This window comes from Tachysurus vachellii, chromosome 7, assembly GCF_030014155.1.
Source record: "Tachysurus vachellii isolate PV-2020 chromosome 7, HZAU_Pvac_v1, whole genome shotgun sequence".
Lineage (NCBI taxonomy): Eukaryota > Metazoa > Chordata > Actinopteri > Siluriformes > Bagridae > Tachysurus > Tachysurus vachellii.
In genome coordinates, this window is record NC_083466.1 from 27,184,122 (window position 1) to 27,206,525 (window position 22,404).

At 39.1% G+C, this 22,404-nt stretch overlaps 2 protein-coding genes across 3 annotated transcripts; both read left to right on the forward strand.

The window, feature by feature from the left end:
• The first annotated feature begins 604 nt into the window (after positions 1 to 604).
• Positions 605 to 6,585, forward strand: LOC132848040 (uncharacterized). Of its 2 annotated transcripts, XM_060873552.1 has the most exons (4): positions 605 to 975; positions 1,055 to 1,174; positions 4,669 to 4,734; positions 4,890 to 6,585. In XM_060873552.1, exons 3-4 carry the CDS (start codon positions 4,724 to 4,726, stop codon positions 6,577 to 6,579), a joined length of 1,701 nt encoding a protein of 566 aa, XP_060729535.1. In that variant the 5' UTR covers positions 605 to 975; positions 1,055 to 1,174; positions 4,669 to 4,723; the 3' UTR covers positions 6,580 to 6,585. The 2 variants fall into 2 exon arrangements, with proteins under 2 accessions (XP_060729535.1, XP_060729536.1); XM_060873553.1 differs by lacking the exons at positions 605 to 975; positions 1,055 to 1,174 and having other exon boundaries at positions 4,665 to 4,734.
• An 11,548-nt stretch (positions 6,586 to 18,133) lies between these two features.
• On the forward strand, positions 18,134 to 20,151 carry LOC132848041 (uncharacterized). Its single transcript, XM_060873554.1, has 2 exons — positions 18,134 to 18,198; positions 18,346 to 20,151. Exons 1-2 carry the CDS (start codon positions 18,188 to 18,190, stop codon positions 20,033 to 20,035), a joined length of 1,701 nt encoding a protein of 566 aa, XP_060729537.1. The 5' UTR covers positions 18,134 to 18,187; the 3' UTR covers positions 20,036 to 20,151.
• Positions 20,152 to 22,404: the final 2,253 nt, after the last annotated feature.

The window sequence follows — 22,404 nt, forward strand, 5'->3', positions numbered from 1 at the left end:
TATGAGGTAGTTATACATAGTTATACAAAGTAAGAAAGCCATTATGATTGCAGGTGCCCCAGAAGAACATAGGTAAAGTCATGTACAGCAAAACCTCGGTTTACGAGTAAGCTAGTTTACTTATGCTTCGCTGGATGAGGAAAAATGTTTTGCAAAATTTGGCTTGCAGGACGAACACAAATTTGCAGTAGGACAAACTTGTATCCCTGGTATCATATTGTTTGTTTGCTGTATTTGTGACTGCCAATAAACCTACCTCAACTGAATTGAGTCTTCGTGAGTTTGGCTGTTCATTTCTTCTTTGAACTTTGACTTAGAATTATTGTTTTAACTTATAGCCAGATTGCAGGAGCTAGCCTGGGCCAGTGTAGGTTGGAGACGAGTTTTTCCTGCACTGTGCATGACCATTGTTCTGTTTAGTTCATTTTGACCACATTGTTAGCCTAGCCTTTGTCTGTTTGTTTTCTTCGATTCTGTTATTGTTTTGGTTACAAACTCTTTCCTTGTTTACGATTTTGCCTGTCAATTTGGATTGTTTATTCTGGATTTTCTCATTAAAGATGAGTCCATGACTCTGCATATGGTTTTTGCAGATGGAGTCCTCATTACTGGATACTTCGCTGTGCGAAGCAGATTTAGCACAGCTCCAAGAGCTGGTAACTCAGCAAATCAACTTACAGCGCTGCAAAACACCAACGCTCGCCTGCTCAACTCCTTACGCTTCTGGAGCTAAACTGGCATGCATGGCAGATTATGTGATGAAGTTCCACATGCTAGCCACTCAGACGGATGGAACGATGCTGCACTGAAAGCCATGTTCAGAGAATGACTTAACCCTAACCTCCAGAATGAACTAGCTTGTTGGGATGAGAACCTGGATAACCTGGTCTGGAAGCACCCACCTCGGTCCCAACCAGTTCCTCTCTGTCAAATCCCCTGGACCAATACAGATCGACCATACAAGGATATGCCAAGGTAAGCTTAAAACCTTGTAAACTGAGCCCACAAATACCTGTCCTCATTCGCCATGGTAGTTCTCTTCATCATGTCTCAGCTCTCTTAGATTCTGGATCTGCAGTCAATTTGATCCACCACCAGCCCTAGGAGGAGCAACTTCCCCTCACCCAATGCCCAGTTCCTCTAAGATTCACTGCTGTGGACTGTCAACCCATTGGTAAGGAACTCACAACTCACCAAACACCTCCCATCACCCTACAGATTGGACTCTTTCACAAAAAAAAAAAAAAAAATCATCATGGAACAGCTCAGAGAAGCACAGATCTTTAATAAACTAGACTTAAGGAGTGCGCATGATTTGGTGTGCATAAGGGAGAGGGGTGAATGGAAAACAGCTTTCTCAATCACCAGGGGGCACTATGAGTACTTAGTAATGCCACATGGCCTGACCAACTTACCAGCTGTCTTCCAAGCATTTGTCACAGAGATCCTAAGTGACTTCCTGAAAATATGCATAATCACATACATTGACGACATCCTTATATACTCAACTAACCTGAAGGTCCATGTCATTTAGGTACGACTGAGTTATGCAAACGGCTCCTATAAAATCATTTGTTTGTGAAAGAGGAGAAATGTCCCAGAACCAGAACCAATCCTACCCATCTCCCTGATCATTGCTCCAATACAATGAGATCTCATGGAGGAAATACGGCAAGTGCAACCAGATGAACCAGCCCCACCTGAATGCCCACCCAGACTATAATGCCATAATATGTGTCCACAAGTCACAGGTAACACAGCATAGAATGTGTTTATGCCTTCAAGAGATCAGGACACCCAGGTGTTCAACATACTACACAGCTTATCCACAAGGCCTGTCTACTAAAAACCTACACCTGAAAACAAAATTCCACAAGCTCAACCAAAGATACATAGGCCCATTCAAAGTACTGAGGCAAATCAATCCAGTAACTTACTGCTTGGCAGCCCACCAGAGAAACCCTGACATCACAGAACCCTTATCACCACCACCACCCATTAAAGTAGAGGGGGCACAAACTTACTTGGTAAAATCTATCATCGATTCTAGGAGATCCAGGGGCTGATTACAGTAACTGGTGTACTGGGAAGGATGTGGCAACTAGAAACAGACATGAGCTGACCCCAAAGACATACTAGTCCCATCCCTAATGACAGAATTCCACCAGCTGCACCCAGATTGCCCAGCCCCAAGACCTTGGGGACGTCCTAGGAAGAGGACATTTGGAGGTGCCCCAAAGGGGGATTCTGTAAGAACAACCTTGCCAGTCCACCAGAGGGAGCTCTCACAAAAATACTAACCTTTGGATCTACAGAGGTTACTTTCACTTTAAACTTTCGGGTAGGCAAATTAAAAGCTAGCACACACGCTAATTAGCATCATCAACCCAGCCATGACCATTGTACTGTTTAGTTAGCTTTGATAACATTGTTAGCCTAGGCCTTGTCTGCATGTTTGCTCCGATTCTGCTTTTGTATTGGTTACAAACACTTTGCCCTTGTTTCTTGTTTATGATTCTGCCAGCTGATTTGAATTGCTTGTTCTGGATTTTCTCAATGAAAATCTGCATATGGATTCTTCCGATTCCTCATTGCAAACCTTAAGTACACAGAATATTAAAAACATAAGTGTCCTTGGTTCTTAGTTTTTCTGGATTTTTTCCACCACCTAGGTATAGTAAATAGCTCATTCTTTTCTGAGAGATCAACATGGTGCACAAAACTGTGTTCCTTTATTTAAATGTTTATTTCTACTTCTATGACGATTATCTCACTTGCCTAATTAATCAAGTGTGATGTGGCATATTGTAAATATAATTTAATTGAAAATGTTTATGTTGATTATGTTTAATCCTTTAATCACTGAACATCATTATTTTTAATCCACATTCCTGACTCAATCTTCTGTTCTGACCAGTTTATCTTCTTGTGGACATATATTCCTATAAACCATGTGATGTGTTTTGAATCTAGTTTAGGAGTGGTTTCAACCACTTCCTTCTGGATCAACCCATAGGTGTGACATTACTGTAACTGTGTGATCATACATTACATACAGTAACCAGCAGCATAGTGATTAAAGTGATTATTGTTTTGTAGGTGCACAATGCATGATGATATTCCCAAACATGCATGAATGTGGTGTAGTAATGAATACAATTGGAAAGCAAAATGAAAACATGTTGTTATTGAAGGACTAGCACCACCTTGGCAGTGGTTTGTGGTGGCTGCTCCAATCTAGCATGAGTTAGGGGTATAGGCTTCTAGACTAAAGCTGCTTCAGTTGGAGCCAAGCCAGAAGCTTGTCACTGGATTACAGTCAGCTGTGAGAAAAGACATTTAAAAAAAAAATTTAAATGTGTTTTTATAACTTTTGTATATTATATTTATCAGAATATGTTATATTCCTAAAGTATTTCCATATTACAATGTCTGTCCAACATGCTATACCAGTTTGTATACTAAATACATTTGAATATATTCAAAAATAGTTTTTTATGTGCAAAGTAAAACTTTTGCGGTAAATGGGCAATCAACACTGTTTTTCAGCATATATGCAAACCTCCTGATCATGGCCATGGTGATAAATAGGCAAAGACCAACGACTTGGGGTAGTTTTGAAAACAAAAATAGACAGTGAATCATTTGAAAGGAAAGAGATGGATGTTATTTAGGATTATCTTAGAGATTCTGAAAAATTTTGAATTAAAAAAATAATAATAATTTTAATGTAAATGCTCTTCATCTGTCAATATAATTGTTTATACGCAGGTGTCGCTAGCGAGCTGTCACTATGGAGAACTGAAAGTCTGAGGGAAAATAGGGTCACATAACCTCTTGTGTTTTTGTGTTTTGATGCCTGGTAACAACTTACTCAGTGATGTTCATTGGCTAGGTTTTAACACTCAGGTGTGTCTCCCTCATCAGGTGACCACATAATTCTTGCTGTTAATAAAGTCACAACAGAGTTAAGTATCTCTATTCTTTATCTTGCTCTTGAGGAACATTTCTACATTCCTAAAGCAGGTAAAGTACACTTAAATACGATTACACTTACATTTGTAATTTTGTATTTAATTGTACCTTCATTGTAGGAAATTTTGAGTGATGCAATTTTTTTTAACATTTTAGTTCATTTGATAGTTAATCCTGTAATAATTAAATTATTTTATCTTTTTGTTCATCAATTTTCTAATGATTCACACTTATGGTTTTAACACAAATTAGATTTGTTATTTTCTCTTTCAAAAAGGTTAGACAACGTTTCAAGAAATTTATAACCCTAATTTTATTTTAGAAACCAAATCAACATTTTATCTGTTGATAGAATTAAAGATTAAGTATATTTAAACAGATAAAATACGCAAGATGTATAAATGGAATTTTTAGAAATTTCGAAAACAAAAAATTGAAAAAAAAAAATGGCAGAGAGAGTGAGAGAGATAGAGAGACTAGGCTGAGGAGCTCTGTGGAGTGTCAGTATATAGAGATCTTCAGGTTTCTCCCATTTACCAGGACCTTAATTAAAGACAAGGGAAAAGAGTAAAAATCTAGTTTTAAACATGGTCATGCAGCATCATAGAATGTTTAATTTTACAAAATTATAATGTAACTTCTCTATAGATTTTCAATATGTTTCTGTTAATAAAACTAAAATTTCTTTAACAGGTTACGCAGTTGTGACAGAAACGTCTCTGCAATTTGTGGAACTTGAACTAGCATAATGGCTGCAGGGTAAGTGGATTTTTTTTTACACTCAAATAGTAAACAAAAAAACAATAAATTTTCAGAAGAATGCATGGTTGGGTGATTTGAAATTATTATGGACATTTTACAGATGAATTCTCACAACATTAAACCAGATTTTTATCCATCATTGTATTTAACAGATCTCAAGAGACATCATATACTGTACATGATTTAATCCAGAAGAGTGAATTAATCAGTGAAGGTCCACCTAAACGATTTCATCTCATCACTACAAGAAGTAATCTTGGTGAAAACGGCTCAGTGAGAAAATGGACATTTGGACAGAGAAACATCAATATGCAAAACAAAATCCTGCTAATTGTAGGAGAAACTGGAACAGGCAAAACTACTCTGATAAATGCCATGACTAATTATATACTCGGGGTGAAGTTTACAGATGAAGTGTGGTTTGAGATTACAGAGGAGGGAGGAGTGAATCAGTCAGATCAGTCAAAAAGTCAAACAACTGAAATCTCTGTGTATGAGGTGTTTGCCCAGAACAACCCAAACTGTCTGACCATCATTGACACTCCAGGTTATGGAGACACCAGGGGAACAGAATATGACAAACAGATCGCTGAGAATCTCCACAATCTGTTTCACAGTGATGGTGGAGTGAAAGAAATAGATGCAGTCTGTCTGGTAGTTAAGGCATCTGAGAATCGACTCTCTGACAGACAGCAATACATCTTTGATGCAGTTTTGTCTTTATTTGGTAAAGACATAGAGGACAACATTGTGATATTTATCACTCACTCAGATGGACTGCCTCCAGATGATGCCCTTAACGCCATTCAAAAAGCAGGGATTCCCTGCAGGACAAATAATGATAATGAACCTGAGCATTTTTTATTTAACAATCGGCAAACAAAAAAGAGGAGCAACAAGTATAACAAAGATTTCCAGAGAGCTTGGGATCTAACAGAGGACACTTTAAATGAGTTCTTTGATTTACTATGTAAACAGAACAGAAAAAGTTTAGTGCAGACTGAAACTGTTCTGACTGAGTCGATACGACTTGAAGCCTGTATTTCTAATCTACAAACCCGAATTGAGTTTATAGAGTTCAAGAGTAAAGAACTGACTCAAATACAGAAAGCTCTTGAGGAAAACCATGAAAAGATTGAGCGAGATGAAAACTTTACTTTCACAGTCACCAAATATTACAAAGAAAAAGTTCCCATTGAAGATGCTTCATGGAAGAACAGAAAGGTGACCAGTTGCTCTGTCTGTAAGGAGAACTGTCATGAGTACAGTTGCTGGTGTGCCCTGAATGCCAGATTGTGTAAAGTCATAAAAAAAGGCTACTGCACTGTATGTACAGGCAAATGTCACTACACTAAACATGTCAAAGAGAACAAGAAATACGTTACACGCAGTGAAAACAACAACATGACATTTGATGAACTTAAAATACAATATGAAGGTTGCGGTAATCCAGAATCAGATACCAGGTTTGACTCTGAGTCCTTTGAGAATGTAAAAAAGGACTTTGAAAGCAAAAAGAAACAGGAAGAGGAGAAGAGCATAGAGAAGAGATTGCAAGAAGAACTGACCGAGAAAGAAAAAGAAAAAGCTGAGCTGGTGGAAGAAGCCTTCAACAGCATCATGAAACTGTCAGAGATTGCTCTGAGGCCAGACTCTGCTTTCATTGTTCAATCTCTTGACTTCTTGATCCCTCGAGCTGAGGAAACTGGAAGAAATGTTCTTGCTAAGAATCTAAGAGACCTAAGGAAGATTCAGCCTGAATCAGAGGAAAGAGTTCATGCTGCAATTGAGTATGCAAGAGCAGGTTTAAATAAAGTGAAAAATTTCATTAGTGGTAAATAAATAAATTCAGGAGATTAAATATGTTCGTGTAACATGATATAATACATATGGAATAATGAACATGTCTGCATCAAGAATGCAAAATTTTCTTCAGTTAATAAAATACATTGTGTTTATTCAGTAATGTTAATGTTAAAGATTTAATATTTTACATTTAACTGCTAACCATTTAAGATTTAATGTTACATTTTGATCATAATAATAACTATTATTATTTTTATTTTTTGTATGAGCTTTTATGATTGACTTTAAAGTGTAACAGTGGGACTTTTTTTCTACCTTACATGTACTATAATTGTCACGTTGATGATGGCATGGCATAGATTTAACAGACCCTAATGCAGGGATAAAGACAAACCATGATTTACAGTATTAGAAAAAATATAACAAAAGTTGACTTAACTTGAACAAACCAAAACGAGAACACTTAGAAACTACATGACATGACTAAGACAAAACAAAGTTACAGGTACTTCAAACATGGAAACAAAACATAACAGGACAGCACACAGTGACAAACATAGAACCTGTTGTGAACAATGAATCGACAAAAAAGCAACCCAAAATGAAGGGTATAATGAACAAGCCACATTAGGAGTAATGGGGGACAGTTGAACTCATACAAGACATAAACACATGTTGATAACAACAATACACCTGCCAGCACCCCTTATAGTCCCAGTCTCTGACAATACTACTTGTGAAGCTGTACTGTTCATGGAAAGATGTTCATCCTTTTCTTCATGTATTCATGTAATTTTGTGTTCTCTGTGTATCTGTTTATCTGGCTTTCTTATTAAGTATCTGGTAACTGTAATGTGTTCCGAGTCGCCACTTTCTGACACTAACCTACATCCATCAAATTACATACAATCTTCAGTTAATAATAATCCAGATCATTTTTAACAGTGCTATTACAAATAAAAAATAACTATTATGGTTGAAGGGTAAAATAATAAATTATTTTTAAAAAACAATTCTTTGTTAGATGCTAAAAATCCCAGCATATTCAAACTTTCCATTAGTCTTCTATTTCCACAGTCTTCTATTCCCATTAATATATTTGTATTAAGTTTTTTTGTCATTATTGACATAACCAGAGCTACTTTAAACATCTTTGGGTCATATTTAATAAATATATAAATATATATCCTACATAAATTCCTTATATGGTAAACAAAAGTACAATATAGTCTGCTCGAAATGCTAGAGATTATTAGAGCATGTCTAAAATTCTAAGAATATACTGTTGTGTGAAGGTAAAAAAAAAAATTAGACACCTTGTATTTTAAGTCTATTTTCCAAATTACCTTTTGAAATTGTGCAATGGCCTAAAAATTCAAAATGTTTGCTTCTTTTCTGCTTTCACACACTGTAGGACTCCATGTCTCCACACTGAACAGAAAAACGACAATTTATGGAGAGAATTAATGTAGTACAAATAAATGATGAGGTCAAAACTAGGTTACATAATATGTTTACTTAGAAATAACTCGCAAACCACTTTGAGTGCAAGTTATTTTATTTATTAATGGAGTATAATTATCAACCTGTTTGACTTGTTCTTTGAATTGAATGTCTCATCTAAATTGCAGTAATTTAGAACTGGAGTATAAATGTTATAAACTTGGGTCTAATGTGTTTTGTTTGTGGGAATTTCAGAAAAATTGTAAGTAATTAACAAAATATTAATAGGCATCTTGTTCAAACATATGTATTGTCTTTAGATTTAACAGATCTTAAGAGACATCACTGACTGTATGTGATGTAAACCTGAAGGATAATCTAATCAGTGAAGGTCCACCTGCATGTTATCATCTCCTTACATCCAGAAGACATTTTTATGAAGACAGTTCAGTGAGAAAATGGACATTTGGACAGCGAGACATCAATATGCAAAACAAAATCCTACTGATCCTTGGAGAAACTAGAACAGGCAGAACTACTCTGATTAATGTCATGACTAATTATATACTTGGGATGACGTTTACAGATAAAGTGTGGTTTGAGATTACAGAGGAGGGAGGGAATCACGTGCCAGGTCAGTCAAAAAGTCAAACAACTGAAATCACTATGTATAAGGTGTTTGTGCATAACAACCCAATCTGTCTGACCATCATTGACACTCTGTTTCACAGTGATAACTGTTTCACAGTGATAGTGGAGTGAGTGCAATCTATGATGCAGTTTTGTCCTTATTTGTTAATGACATAAAGAACAACATTATCATGCTTTTTACTCATTCAGATGATGCTCTTAATGCCATCAAGACAGCAGGGTTTCCAATCAGGAAAAATAAAGATAATAAACCTGAGAATTTCTATTCAACAATTTTCAAACTGAGGAAAGAAGACCAAAGTATAACAGAGCTCTCCAGACAGCTTGAGACCGAACAGAGGACATTTTAAATTATTTCTGTTCCTTACTCAATGCCCAGAACAAAAAAACCTAAGTGCAGACTGAAAGTGTTCCGACTGAGTCGATACGACTTGAAACCTGTATTTCTAATCTAAAAAACCATATTGAATTTATCAAGTGCAAATGTAAAGAACTGACTCGGATACAGAAAGATGTTGAGGAAAACCCAGTAAAGATGATCAGAAATTAAAACTTTACTTTTACAGCCACCAAATATTAGAAAGAAAAGTTTCTCACTGAAGATGCTTAATGGTGGGACAGTAAGGTGACCAGTTTCTCTGACTGTATGAAGAACTCTCATGAGTATAACTGATGGTTGGCTTGTAATTCTGGGTGGTGTTATGTCATGAAAATGGCAGCAATAGTTCAGCATCAATAATCAAGATGGATTTAAAGTCCTTAGAAAATGTAACAAAAGACTTTGAAAGCAACAAGAACCAATAAGAGGAGAAGACTAGCATGAAAGAAAACTTAAAGAAGAACTGATAGAGAAAGAAAAGGAAAGAGCTGAGCTGGTAGAAGAAGCTTACAACATCATCATAAAACTGTCTGAGATTGCTTTAAATCCAGATTCTGCTTTCAGTGTTCAGTCTCTCGATTTCTTGATCCCTCGAGCTGAGGAAACTGGAAGAGAATATCTTGCTCATAAACTAAGAAAGCTGAGTAAAATTCAGCCTGAATCACAACAAAGAGCTAATGCTGTAATGGGGAATTCTCGAGCCAGTGTCGGCAAGCAATACAGATGGAATAATAATATCGAGTTTAGATAGGGCCATGAAACTTGATGCAATACAGATGGAATAATAAACATGTGTGTATCAAGTGTGCAGGTGTGGTATTGAAGAATGCATAGAAGCCTTTATTATCGCCAAATATACACTACAGCACAGTGGAATTCTTTTCTTAATATACCCCAACTGAGGAGGTTGGGGTCAGAGTGTAGGGGCAGCTATGATACAGTGCCCCTGGAGCAGGGAGGGTTGAGGGCCTTGCTCAAGGGCCCAACAATAGCAGCTTGGCTGTGCTGGGCCTTGAACCCTGATACTTCAATCAACAACCCTGAGCCTTAACCAGTTGAGCCACCACTGCCCCTATACATAAAAAAATCAAAGATTAGATGAAAACCGATAGTACTCAAAAAATAGGCTGACTCCAATCACCACATTGACCCATCTAGCCCAATCTACTATGATAAAAATAAAGAAAAACCAGGTTAGTCATACTGGATGATGCAGGGTTAAATCAAAGTTTATTGAAAATCAGCACTGATCAAAGACGACATCTGTGCTTCTACAAAATGAGGTTCACCCTCATGCACCACATATTCATTCTCATATCCATTCTCCTTATCAAAATTGTGATTAGAATCTAATGGAAAATGTTTATGTTGATTAAATTTAATTCTAAATATAATTCAATATTTAATTTAATTCAAATCACCCCTTATGAAGAACTCAAAATCAAGGTCTGTGACATCGCCCGGTATGGCGCAACCGGGGCCCCACGCTGGAGCCAGGCCTGGGGTTGGGGCTCGCATGCGAGCACCTGGTGGCCAGGTCTTACCTCACTGGGCCCAGCCGGGCTCAGCCCGTAGAACCGACGTGGGGCCGATCTCCCGTGGGCCCACCACCTGCAGGAGGAACCGTAAGGGGCCGGTGCATTGTGGATTGGGTGGCAGTCGAAGGCGGGGGCCTCGGCGACCCAATCCCCGGACACGGAATCTGGCTCTAGGAACATGGAATGTCACCTCGCTGTGGGGGAAGGAGCCTGAGCTGGAGCGGGAGGCTGACAGATACCGACAAGAGATAGTAGGGCTCGCCTCCACGCACAGCTTTGGCTCTGGGACCCGACTCCTCGAGGGCAATGGCGGTTCTGGGGGGGGGGGGGGGGGGGGGGGGGCGGGGGGGGGGGCGCGGGGGGGGCAGTGCCCCTGTGACAACTAGCTTGGACCCCCTTGTGGCCCCCCTAAATGTGGAGTGTAAAATAATTTTCATAAAACTCGTTGTTTTTTACATACGTTATTAGACAGTGGCAACACGAAAGGTGAAAGTGAAAGTTTTGCGCAAATATTATAGTTGAAGACTTCAAGCAAAGAAGGATATATAGAGGTGAGTAAAGTTGTTAATATGTTGTATTTGTATTAAATGCATTACAGAAGTAATGCATATGTAAATGCATAACGTTAGATCAGCTAATCTCACTTAAGTAAAGTTGGCCACATATTCACAGATTCGAGTTTCACGAGTCAATAACTCCTGAGCTAAACGCTCTTTTTACACAAATAACACCTCTTTTTTTATAGTAGTAATGTAGAGAGGCTGCTACAACCCAGTTTTCCTAAAAATCAGCTTTTCTCCATGGTGGACAAAATACACAAGTCTCTGTGCAGACGACTGAGAAACAGATTCCAAGGGACCATCTGCAAAGTGCAAAACCCGAAAAGCGAATACTGTATTACAGTGAAGTTATTGATTTTTTTATTATTATGAAAAATCATAAAAATTAAACAAAAAGACATTTCCCTCAAATAAGTGTTGTATAACTATCAGGACATCAGTGATGTGTGATCTGAATTTGGTGACAGTACAGTGTATTACAGTGAAGTTATTGATTTTTTTTTTGTATTCGCTTTTCGGGTTTTGCACTTTGCAGACGGTCCCTTGGAATCTGTCTCTTAGGAGTTCGCACATAGAGACTTGTGTATTTTGTCCAACGCGAAGGAAAGCTGATTTTGAGGAAAATTGGGTTGTAGCTGCTTCTCTACATTACTACTATAAAAAAAGAGGTGTTATTTGTGTAATAAGAGCGTTTAGCTCAGGAGTTATTGACTCGGGAAACTCCAATCTGTGAATATGCGGCCAACTTTACTTAAGTGCTAACCTCAACCTGGCCATTTGTTAGTTTGTGGCAGTTTGAAAAGGAATAAAATATATGACCAACAAACTCATGGTTCTGAGTTAGTTACCTAGCAAGTCAGTTATTTTCAGTAAATGAATTCATAAGCTTCTTGGTCCCCATTGCTTTTGCTCTATACTTCTCACCAAAATGAAGAGATAGAAAGACATCATGTCATTCTTCCAAAGAAAAGATAAGGTAGACAGTGAGACAGAGCCAGATGGTTCAGATAATAGTAATACCAACAAAATATTTTGTATATAATTGTAGTAATAACAACAAAAAGACATGACAGAGTAAAAATGAGGGTGGTAAAATAAATATATAAATACATTCTCATCAGCAAATAATGGAAAACTGAAAAACACTAAGATAGACAGATGAAGTAATAAGTGCACTTAAAACTTAATTCTCAATATTTATGTAAATGAAAACTATTTGCTGAAATGAAAAGGGTATATATAAGATGAATTTGTTGATCTTTTTGCAAAAATCTTTTTGCAAAAATCGTAGAATACAGTTACTGTGACTGATACTGAATATGTAATGCAAATGTAAAGAATAAAACTGAAATGCAAATACATTGTTGAATGATTATAAACGTGGTATTTTGCCTGTTAATGCCTGCAGTGCAGTGCAGAAAATTATATGACAACAATAAGGTCTAAATGTATTTGGCCCCTCAAACAATACAACTGAGAACCGCCACTGCTCAAGAGAGGCTGGACTCTCTACTACTCTGGAGTTGCCCACGGTGAGAGGTGGCGGGCTGGTGTGGGCTTGCTCATAGCCCCCCAGCTCAGCCGCCATGTGTTGGAGTTCACCCTGGTGAACAAGAGGGTCGTTTCCCTGCGCCTTCGGGTCGGGCATAGGTCTCTCACTGTTATTTGCGCTTATGGCGCTTATTGGCGTCTCTTATTGGCGACTCCGTCGTTCTACTGGGGGATGTCAACGCTCACGTGGGCAGCAACAGTGACACCTGGAGGGGAGTGATTGGGAGGAATGCCCCCCCTGACCTGAACCCGAGTGGTGTTCTGTTATTGGACTTCTGTGCTAGTCACAGTTTGTCCATAACGAACACCATGTTCAAACATAAGGGTGTCCATCAGTATGTGTGACACCAGGACACCCTAGGTCAGAGGTCGATGATAGACTTTGTGGTTGTTTCATCTGACCTCTGGCCATATGTCTTAAACACTTGGGTAAAGATAGGGGCGGAGCTGTCAACTGATCACCACCTGGTGGTGAGTTGGATCCGATGGCGGGGGAGAAAGTTAGACAGACTTGGAAGACCCAAAAGTACTGTGAGGGTCTGCTGGGAACGTTTGGCAGAGTCTCCGGTCAGAGAGATCTTCAAATCCCACCTCCGGCAGAGCTTCAACCAGATCCCGAGGGAGGATGGAGACATTGAGTCCGAGGGGACCATGTTCTCCACCTCCATTGTCGACACAGCCGCTCGGATGTGTGGCTGTAAGGTCTCCGGTGCCTGTCGTGGCGGCAATCCCCGAACCGGGTGGTGGACCCCGGATGTAAGGGATGCCGTCAAGCTGAAGAAGGAGTCCTATTGAGCCTGGTTGGCTTGGGGGACTCCGGAAGCAGCTGATAGGTACCGGAGGGCCAAGCGAGCTTCAGCCCGGGTGGTTGCGGAGGCAAAAACTCTGGTTTGGGAGGAGTTCGGTGAGGCCATGGAGAAGGACTATCGGTCGGCCTCGAAGAAATTCTGGCAAACCGTCCTGTGCCTCAGGAGGGGGAAGCAGTGCCCTGCACACACTGTTTACAGTGGGAGTGGGAATCTGCTGACTTCGACTGGGGACATCCTTGGACGGTGGAAGGAGTACTTCGAGGATCTCCTCAACCCCACCGACATGTCTTCCACTGAGGAAGCAGAGGCTGAGGGCTCAGTTGTGGACTCGTCGATCCCCCAAGCTGAGGTCACTGAGGTAATTGAGAAGCTCCTCAGTGGCAAGGCATCGGGGGTGGATGAGATCCGCCCTGAGTACCTCAAGTCTCTGGATGTTGCGGGGCTGTCTTGGTTGACACGCCTCTGCAACATAGCGTGGCGGCTAGGGACAGTGCCTCTGGTCTGGCAGACTGGGGTGGTGGTCCCTCTGTTTAAGAAGGGGGACCGGAGGGTGTGTTCCAACTATAGGGGGATCACACTCCTCAGCCTCCCCAGAAAAGTCTATGCCAGGGTACTGGAGAGGAGAATTTGGCCGATAGTCGAACCTCGGATTCAGGAAGAACAATGCGGGTTTTGTCCTGGCCGTGGAACACTGGACCATCTCTATACCCTCGCAAGGTTGCAGGAGGGTTCATGGGAGTTTGCCCAACCAGTCCACATGTGCTTTGTGGATCTGGAGAAGGCATTCGACTGTGTCCCTTGTGGTGACTTGTGGGGGGTGCTCTGGGAGTATGGGGTCCGGGGCCCTCTGCTAAGGGCTGTCCAGTCCCTATATGACCAAAGAAGGAGTTTTGTTTGCATTGCCAGCAGTAAGTCAGACTTGTTCCCGGTGCATGTTGGACTCCGGCAGGGCTTCCCTTTGTCACCGGTCCTGTTCATTATTTATATGGACAGGATTTCTAGGAAGTTCGAGGCCATGGTTCTCAGCCGGAAAAGGGTGGCTTGCCCCCTTCAGGTTGGTGGAGAGTTCCTGCCTCAAGTGGAGGAGTTTAAGTATCTTGGGGTCTTGTTCACGAGTGAGGGAAGGATGGAGCGGGAGATCGATTCAATTCAATTCAAGTTTATTTGTATAGCGCTTTTTACAATGGACATTGTCTCAAAGCAGCTTTACAGAACATAAACATAGAGCAGAAGATAAAAATAAGGAGTAATATAAAGAATTAATATAATAAAAATTCAAAATATATATAGTTCACAGTGTGTATGTATGTATGTATGTATGTATGTATATGTGTTTATCCCCAATGAGCAAGTCTGAGGTGACTCAGGCAGCAGTGGCAAGGAAAAACTTCCTTAGATTGGTAAAGGAAGAAACCTTGAGAGGAACCAGACTCAAAGGGGAACCCATCCTCATATGGGTGACACTAGATGATGTGATTACAAATATACAGTCAGACAAGTGTTGTATTGGTGTAGGGATCACATGGAGTTCAGATCTCCTCTTAGTATCACAGAGTCCAACTGGCGACAGGCGGATCGGTGTATCTTCTGCAGTGATGCAGTCGATATACCGGTCTGTTGTGGTGAAGAAAGAGCTGAGCCGAAGCTCTCTATTTACTAGTCGATCTACGTTCCTACCCTCACCTATGGTCATGAGCTTTGGGTCATGACCGAAAGGACAAGATCCCCGATACAGGCGGCCGAAATGAGTTTCCTCTGTAGGGTGGCTGGACGCTCCCTTAGAGATAGGGTGAGGAGCTCGGTCACTCGGGAGGAGCTCAGAGTAGAACCGCTGCTCCTCCACATCGAGAGGAATCAGCTGAGGTCAGCTGTTCTGGATGCCTTCTAGACGCCTCCCTAGGGAGGTGTTCCGGGCATGTCCAACCGGGAGGAGGCCCCAGGGAAGACCTAGGACATGCTGGACCTATGTCTCTCGGCTGGCCAGGGAACGCCTCGGTATTCCCCCGGAAGAGCTGGAGGAAGTGTCTGGGGAGAAGGAAGTCTGGGCGTCCCTGCTTAGACTGCTGCCGACCCGGCCCCGGATAAGCGGTAGAAGATGGATGGATGGATGGATGGATATTTAATCCTTTAATCACCGAATTCATCATTATTTTTTATCCACATTCCTGACTCAATCTCAAATTCTGTTCTGACCAGTTCATCTTCTTAGAGACATATATTCTTATAAACCATGTGATGTATTTTGAATCTAGTTTAGGAGTGGTTTCAACCACTCCCTTATGGATCAACCCATAGGTGTGAAATTACTGTAACTATGTGATCATACAATACATACAGTAATCAAGGGTTCATGCCAACTACCTGAAGGGTTCCTGGAACCTCTCCCAATACCCCAACACCCATGGTCCCATATTGCTGTGGACTTTGTCACTGACCTCCCAAATTCACAAGGTTTCACTACCATCCTCATGGACAAAGATTTTCCAAAGCATGGAAACTGATTCCGGAACTATTGAATCCCAGAGAACATTGTTGACTAATTAACCAAGTGTGATGTGGCATATTGTGATTATAATTTAATTGAAAATGATTATGTTCATTATATTTAATCCTTTAATCATTGAACATAATTATTTTTTAATACACATTCCTGACTCAATCTTCAGTTCTGACCAGTTCATCTTCTTTGGAGAAAGGACATATATTCCTATAAAGTCACATGTGTTTTGAATCTAGTTTAGGTGTGGTTTCAACCACTTCCTTCTGGATCAAACCATAGGTGTGAAATTACTGTAACCGTGTGATTAAACATTACATACAGTAACCAGCAGCATAGTGATTATTGTTTTGTAGGTGAACAGTGCATGATGATATTCCTGAACATGCATGTAAGAATGTGGTATAGTAATAAAAAAATCATTTTTTTTTTAATAAGACTAGCACCACCTTGGCAGTGGTTGTGGTGGCTGATCCAATCTAGCATGAGTTGGGGTATGAGCTTCTGGACTAAAGCTGCTTAAATTGGAGCTGAGCTAGAAGCTTGTCACCGGATCACTGTCAGCTGTGAGAAAAGACAATAAAATTTCTTCTTAGATGTGTTTTTATATGTTTTGTATATTATATTTATCAGAATATGTTATATTCCTAAAGTATTTCCATATTACAATGTCTGTCCAACATGCTATACCAGTTTGTATACTAAATACATTTGAATATATTCAAAAATAGTTTTTTATGTGCAAAGTAAAACTTTTGCGGTAAATGGGCAATCAACACTGTTTTTCAGCATATATGCAAACCTCCTGATCATGGCCATGGTGATAAATACTGTAGGCAAAGACCAACGACTTGGGGTAGTGTTGAAAACAAAAATAGACAGTGAATCATTTGAAAGGAAAGAGATGGATGTTATTTATGATTATCTTAGAGATTGTGAAAAATTTTGAATTAAAAAAATAATAATAATTTTAATGTAAATGCTCTTCATCTGTCAATATAATTGTTTATACGCAGGTGTCGCTAGCGAGCTGTCACTATGGAGAACTGAAAGTCTGAGGGAAAATAGGGTCACATAACCTCTTGTGTTTTTGTGTTTTGATGCCTGGTAACAACTTACTCAGTGATGTTCATTGGCTAGGTTTTAACATTCAGGTGTGTCTCCTTCATCAGGTGACCACATAATTCTTGCTGTTAATAGTCACAACAGAGTTAAGTATCTCTATTTTTTATCTTGCTCCTGAAAGACATCTACATTTCTAAAGCAGGTAAAGTATACTTAAATACGATTATACTTACACTTGTAATTTTCTAAAAACATTTTAGTTTATTTGGTTTTATTAAAATAAGTTAAAGTAAAAAAGATACATACCTTTCTAAAATAAATTAATTATTCATAATGAAGAGAATAATAAAAAATATCAGTTATAAGAACTTAGGAAAATGAATAAGAGAAAAATAAGATGATGTCAATTTTTTTTTTTTTTTTTTGAGGGACAAGTTTAAAAACACATAAATATCATTAAAAACACAAATCAATTCTTTTTTTTTACCTTGTGGGGAAAAAACAAACAAACAAGCAAACAAACCTTTTTTTCTCCTGTAAAAAAAAGTCTCCTGTAATAATCTAAATCTGGATCAAGCAGAACCAACAATTAAAAGACTGAAACAATGAAAGCTTCTATTGTGTAGTACTGTATAAAGGTAAGGTGTAAATGTCTGTAAATATACATCATTTTTAAATATACATCATTTTTTTCATCAATTTTCTAATGATTTACATTTATGGTTTTACCACAAGTTAGATTTGTTATTTTCTCTTTCAAAAAGGTTAGACAACAAATCATTAAATCACTATTTCAAGAAATGTATAACCCTAATTTTATTTTAAAAACCAAATCAACATTTTATCTGTTGATACAATTAAAGATTAAGTATATTTAAACAGATAAAACACCCAAGATGTGTAAATGGGTAAATTTAAAGGATTTACTGAAATTTCTAACAAGAAATTTTGAAAAAAAGGACAAAGAGATAGATAGATAGAGAGAGAGAGAGAGAGAGAGAGAGAGAGAGAGAGAGAGAGAGAGAGAGAGAGAGAGAGAATATAGTGTAACCTCTTTATATATGTTCAGTGTGTTAATAATACTAACATTTCATTAACAGGTCATGCAGTTGTGACTCTTGTGTGTAATTTGTGGAAATTGAACTAGCATAATGGCTGCAGGGTAAGTGGATTACTTTTTACAATCAAATGGTAAACAAAAACATTTTCAGAAGAATGTATGTTTAGATGTTTTGAAATGATTATAGACATTTAACATATGAATTCCATAACATTAAACCAGATTTTTATCCGTAATTGTATTTAACAGATCTCAAGAGACATTGTATACTGTACGTGATTTACTCCAGAAGAGTAAATTAATCAGTGAAGGTCCACCTGCACAATATCGTCTGCTTACAACCAAAAGCAATCTTGGTGAAAACGGCTCAGTGACAAAATGGACATTTGGACAGAGAGACATCAATATGCGAAACAAAATTGTACTGATGGTAGGAGAAACTGGAACAGGCAAAACTACTCTGATTAATGCAATGACTAATTATATACTCGGGGTGACATTTACAGATGAAGTGTGGTTTGAGATCACAGAGGGGGGAGAGAATCAGTCAGATCAGTCAGAAACACAAACAACTAAAGTCACTGTGTATGAGGTGTTTACCCAGAACAATACAATCTGTCTGACCATCATTGACACACCAGGTTATGGAGACACCAGGGGAACAGAATATGACAAACAGATCGCTGAGAATCTCTACAATCTGTTTCACAGTGATAGTGGAGTGAAAGAAATTGATGCAGTGTGTCTGGTAGTGAATGGATCTCAGAATCGACTCTATAACAGACTGCAATACATCTTTGATGCAGTTTTGTCTTTATTTGGTAAAGACATAGAGAACAACATTGTGATATTTATCACTCACTCAGATGGACTGCCTCCAGATGATGTTCTTAATGCCATCAAGAAAGCAGGGATTCCCTGCAGGAAAGATGAAGAAAATGAACCTGAGCATTTCTTATTTAACAATTGCCAAACTAAGAAGAGGATCAACAAGTATAACAAAGATTTACAGAGATTTTGGGATCTTAATGTGAAAACTTTAAATGATTTCTTTGCTTCACTGGTCGAACAGAACAGAAAAAGTTTAGTGCAGACTGAAAGTGTTCTGACTGAATCCAAACGACTTGAAGCCTGTATTTCTAATCTACAAAACCGCATTGAGTTTGTAGAGTACAAAAGTAAAGAACTGACTCAAATACAGAAAGCTCTTGAGGAAAACCATGAAAAGATTAAGCGAGATGAAAACTTTACTTTTACGGTCATCAAATATTACAAAGAAAAAGTTCCCATTGAAGGTGCTTCATGGAGGAACAGAATGGTGTCCAGTTGCTCTGTCTGTGAGGAAAACTGTCATGAGTACAATTGTTGGTGTGCCCTGAATGCCAAGTTGTGTAAAGTCATAAAAAAAGGCTACTGCACTGTATGTACAGGCAAATGTCACTACACTAAACATGTCAGAGAGAACAAGAAATACGTTACACGCAGTGAAAACAGCAACATGACATTTGATGAACTTAAAAAACAATATGAAACTCTCAGCAATACAAAATCAATTACCAAGTTTGACTCGGAGTCCTTTGAGAACGTAAAAAGAGAGTTTGAAAGCAACAAGAGACAGGAACAGGAGAAAACTAGCATAGAGAAGAGACTGCAAGAAGAACTGACCGAGAAAGAAAAAGAAAAAGCTGATCTGGTGGAAGAAGCCTACAACACCATTATGAAACTGTCAGAGATTGCTCTGAAGCCAGACTCTGCTTTCATTGTTCAATCTCTTGAATTCTTGATCCCTCGAGCTGAGGAAACTGGAAGAAATGTTCTTGCTAAGAATCTAAGAGACCTAAGGAAGATTCAGCCTGAATCAGAGGAAAGAGTTCATGCTGTAATTGCGTATGTAACAGAAGGTTTAATTAAATTGAAAAATTTTATTAGTGGTAAATAAATGAATTGAGGAGATTACATATGTTTGTGTAACATGATGTAATACATATGGAATAATGAACATGTCTGCATCAAGAAAGCAAAATTTTCTTCGGTTAATAAAATACATTGTGCTTATTCAGTAATTATAATTTTAAAGATTTAATATTTCACATTGAATTTCTAACCATTTAAGATTTAATGTTTTTTGATCATAATAATAACTATAATTTTTTTTCATTCTTACATGTACCATATTTGCCACGTTGATGATGACATGACATAGATTTAACAGACCCAAATGCAGGGATAAAGACGAACCACAATTTATTAGACAAAAACATAAAACAAGATGACAAATTGAACAAATATAATATAAGCCAGTACAAAAAAGTTAGAAACTACGACATGATTAAGACAAAACAAAGTTACTCCGTTACATACAGGGAGTGCAGAATTATTAGGCAAATGAGTATTTTGACCACATCATCCTCTTTATGCATGTTGTCTTACTCCAAGCTGTATAGGCTCGAAAGCCTACAACCAATTAAGCATATTAGGTGATGTGCATCTCTGTAATGAGAAGGGGTGTGGTCTAATGACATCTACACCCTATATCAGGTGTGCATAATTATTAGGCAACTTCCTTTCCTTTGGCAAAATGGGTCAAAAGAAGGACTTGACAGGCTCCGAAAAGTCAAAAATAGTGAGATATCTTGCAGAGGGATGCAGCACTCTTAAAATTGCCAAGCTTCTGAAGCGTGATCATCGAACAATCAAGCGTTTCATTCAAAATAGTCAACAGGGTCGCAAGAAGCGTGTGGAAAAACCAAGGCGCAAAATAACTGCCCATGAACTGAGAAAAGTCAAGCGTGCAGCTGCCAAGATGCCACTTGCCACCAGTTTTGCCATATTTCAGAGCTGCAACATCACTGGAGTGCCCAAAAGCACAAGGTGTGCAATACTCAGAGACATGGCCAAGGTAAGAAAGGCTGAAAAACGACCACCACTGAACAAGACACACAAGCTGAAACGTCAAGACTGGGCCAAGAAATATCTGAAGACTGATTTTTCTAAGGTTTTATGGACTGATGAAATGAGAGTGAGTCTTGATGGGCCAGATGGATGGGCTCGTGGCTGGATCGGTAAAGGGCAGAGAGCTCCAGTCCGACTGAGACGCCAGCAAGGTGGAGGTGGAGTACTGGTTTGGGCTGGTATCATCAAAGATGAGCTTGTGGGGCCTTTTCGGGTTGAGGATGGGGTCAAGCTCAACTCCCAGTCCTACTGCCAGTTTCTGGAAGACACCTTCTTCAAGCAGTGGTACAGGAAGAAGTCTGCATCCTTCAAGAAAAACATGATTTTCATGCAGGACAATGCTCCATCACACGCGTCCAAGTACTCCACAGCGTGGCTGGCAAGAAAGGGTCTAAAAGAAGAAAAACTAATGACATGGCCTCCTTGTTCACCTGATCTGAACCCCATAGAGAACCTGTGGTCCATCATCAAATGTGAGATTTACAAGGAGGGAAAACAGTACACCTCTCTGAAGAGTGTCTGGGAGGCTGTGGTTGCTGCTGCACGCAATGTTGACGGTGAACAGATCAAAACACTGACAGAATCCATGGATGGCAGGCTTTTGAGTGTCCTTGCAAAGAAAGGTGGCTATATTGGTCACTGATTTGTTTTTGTTTTGTTTTTGAATGTCAGAAATGTATATTAGTGAATGTTGAGATGTAATATTGGTTTCACTGGTGAAAATAAATAATTGAAATGGGTATATATTTGTTTTTTGTTAAGTTGCCTAATAATTATGCACAGTAATAGTCACCTGCACACACAGATATCCTCCTAAAATAGCTAAAACTACAAACAAACTAAAAACTACTTCCAAAAATATTCAGCTTTGCTATTAATGAGTTTTTTGGGTTCATTGAGAACATGGTTGTTGTTCAATAATAAAATTAATCCTCAAAAATACAACTTCCCTAATAATTCTGCACTCCCTGTAGAAACAAAATATAACACAACAGCACACAACAACAAACATAGCTAATGTTGTGAACATTCATTCATTCATTTATTTTCTACCGCTTATCCGAACTACCTCGGGTCACGGGGAGCCTGTGCCTATCTCAGGCGTCATCGGGCATCAAGGCTGGATACCCCCTGGACGGAGTGCCAACCCATCGCAGGGCACACACACACACTCTCATTCACTCACACAATCACACACTACGGACAATTTTCCAGAGATGCCAATCAACCTACCATGCATGTCTTTGGACCGGGGGAGGAAACCGGAGTACCCGTAGGAAACCCCCGAGGCACGGGGAGAACATGCAAACGCCACACACACAAGGCGGAGGTGGGAATCGAACCCCCAACCCTATA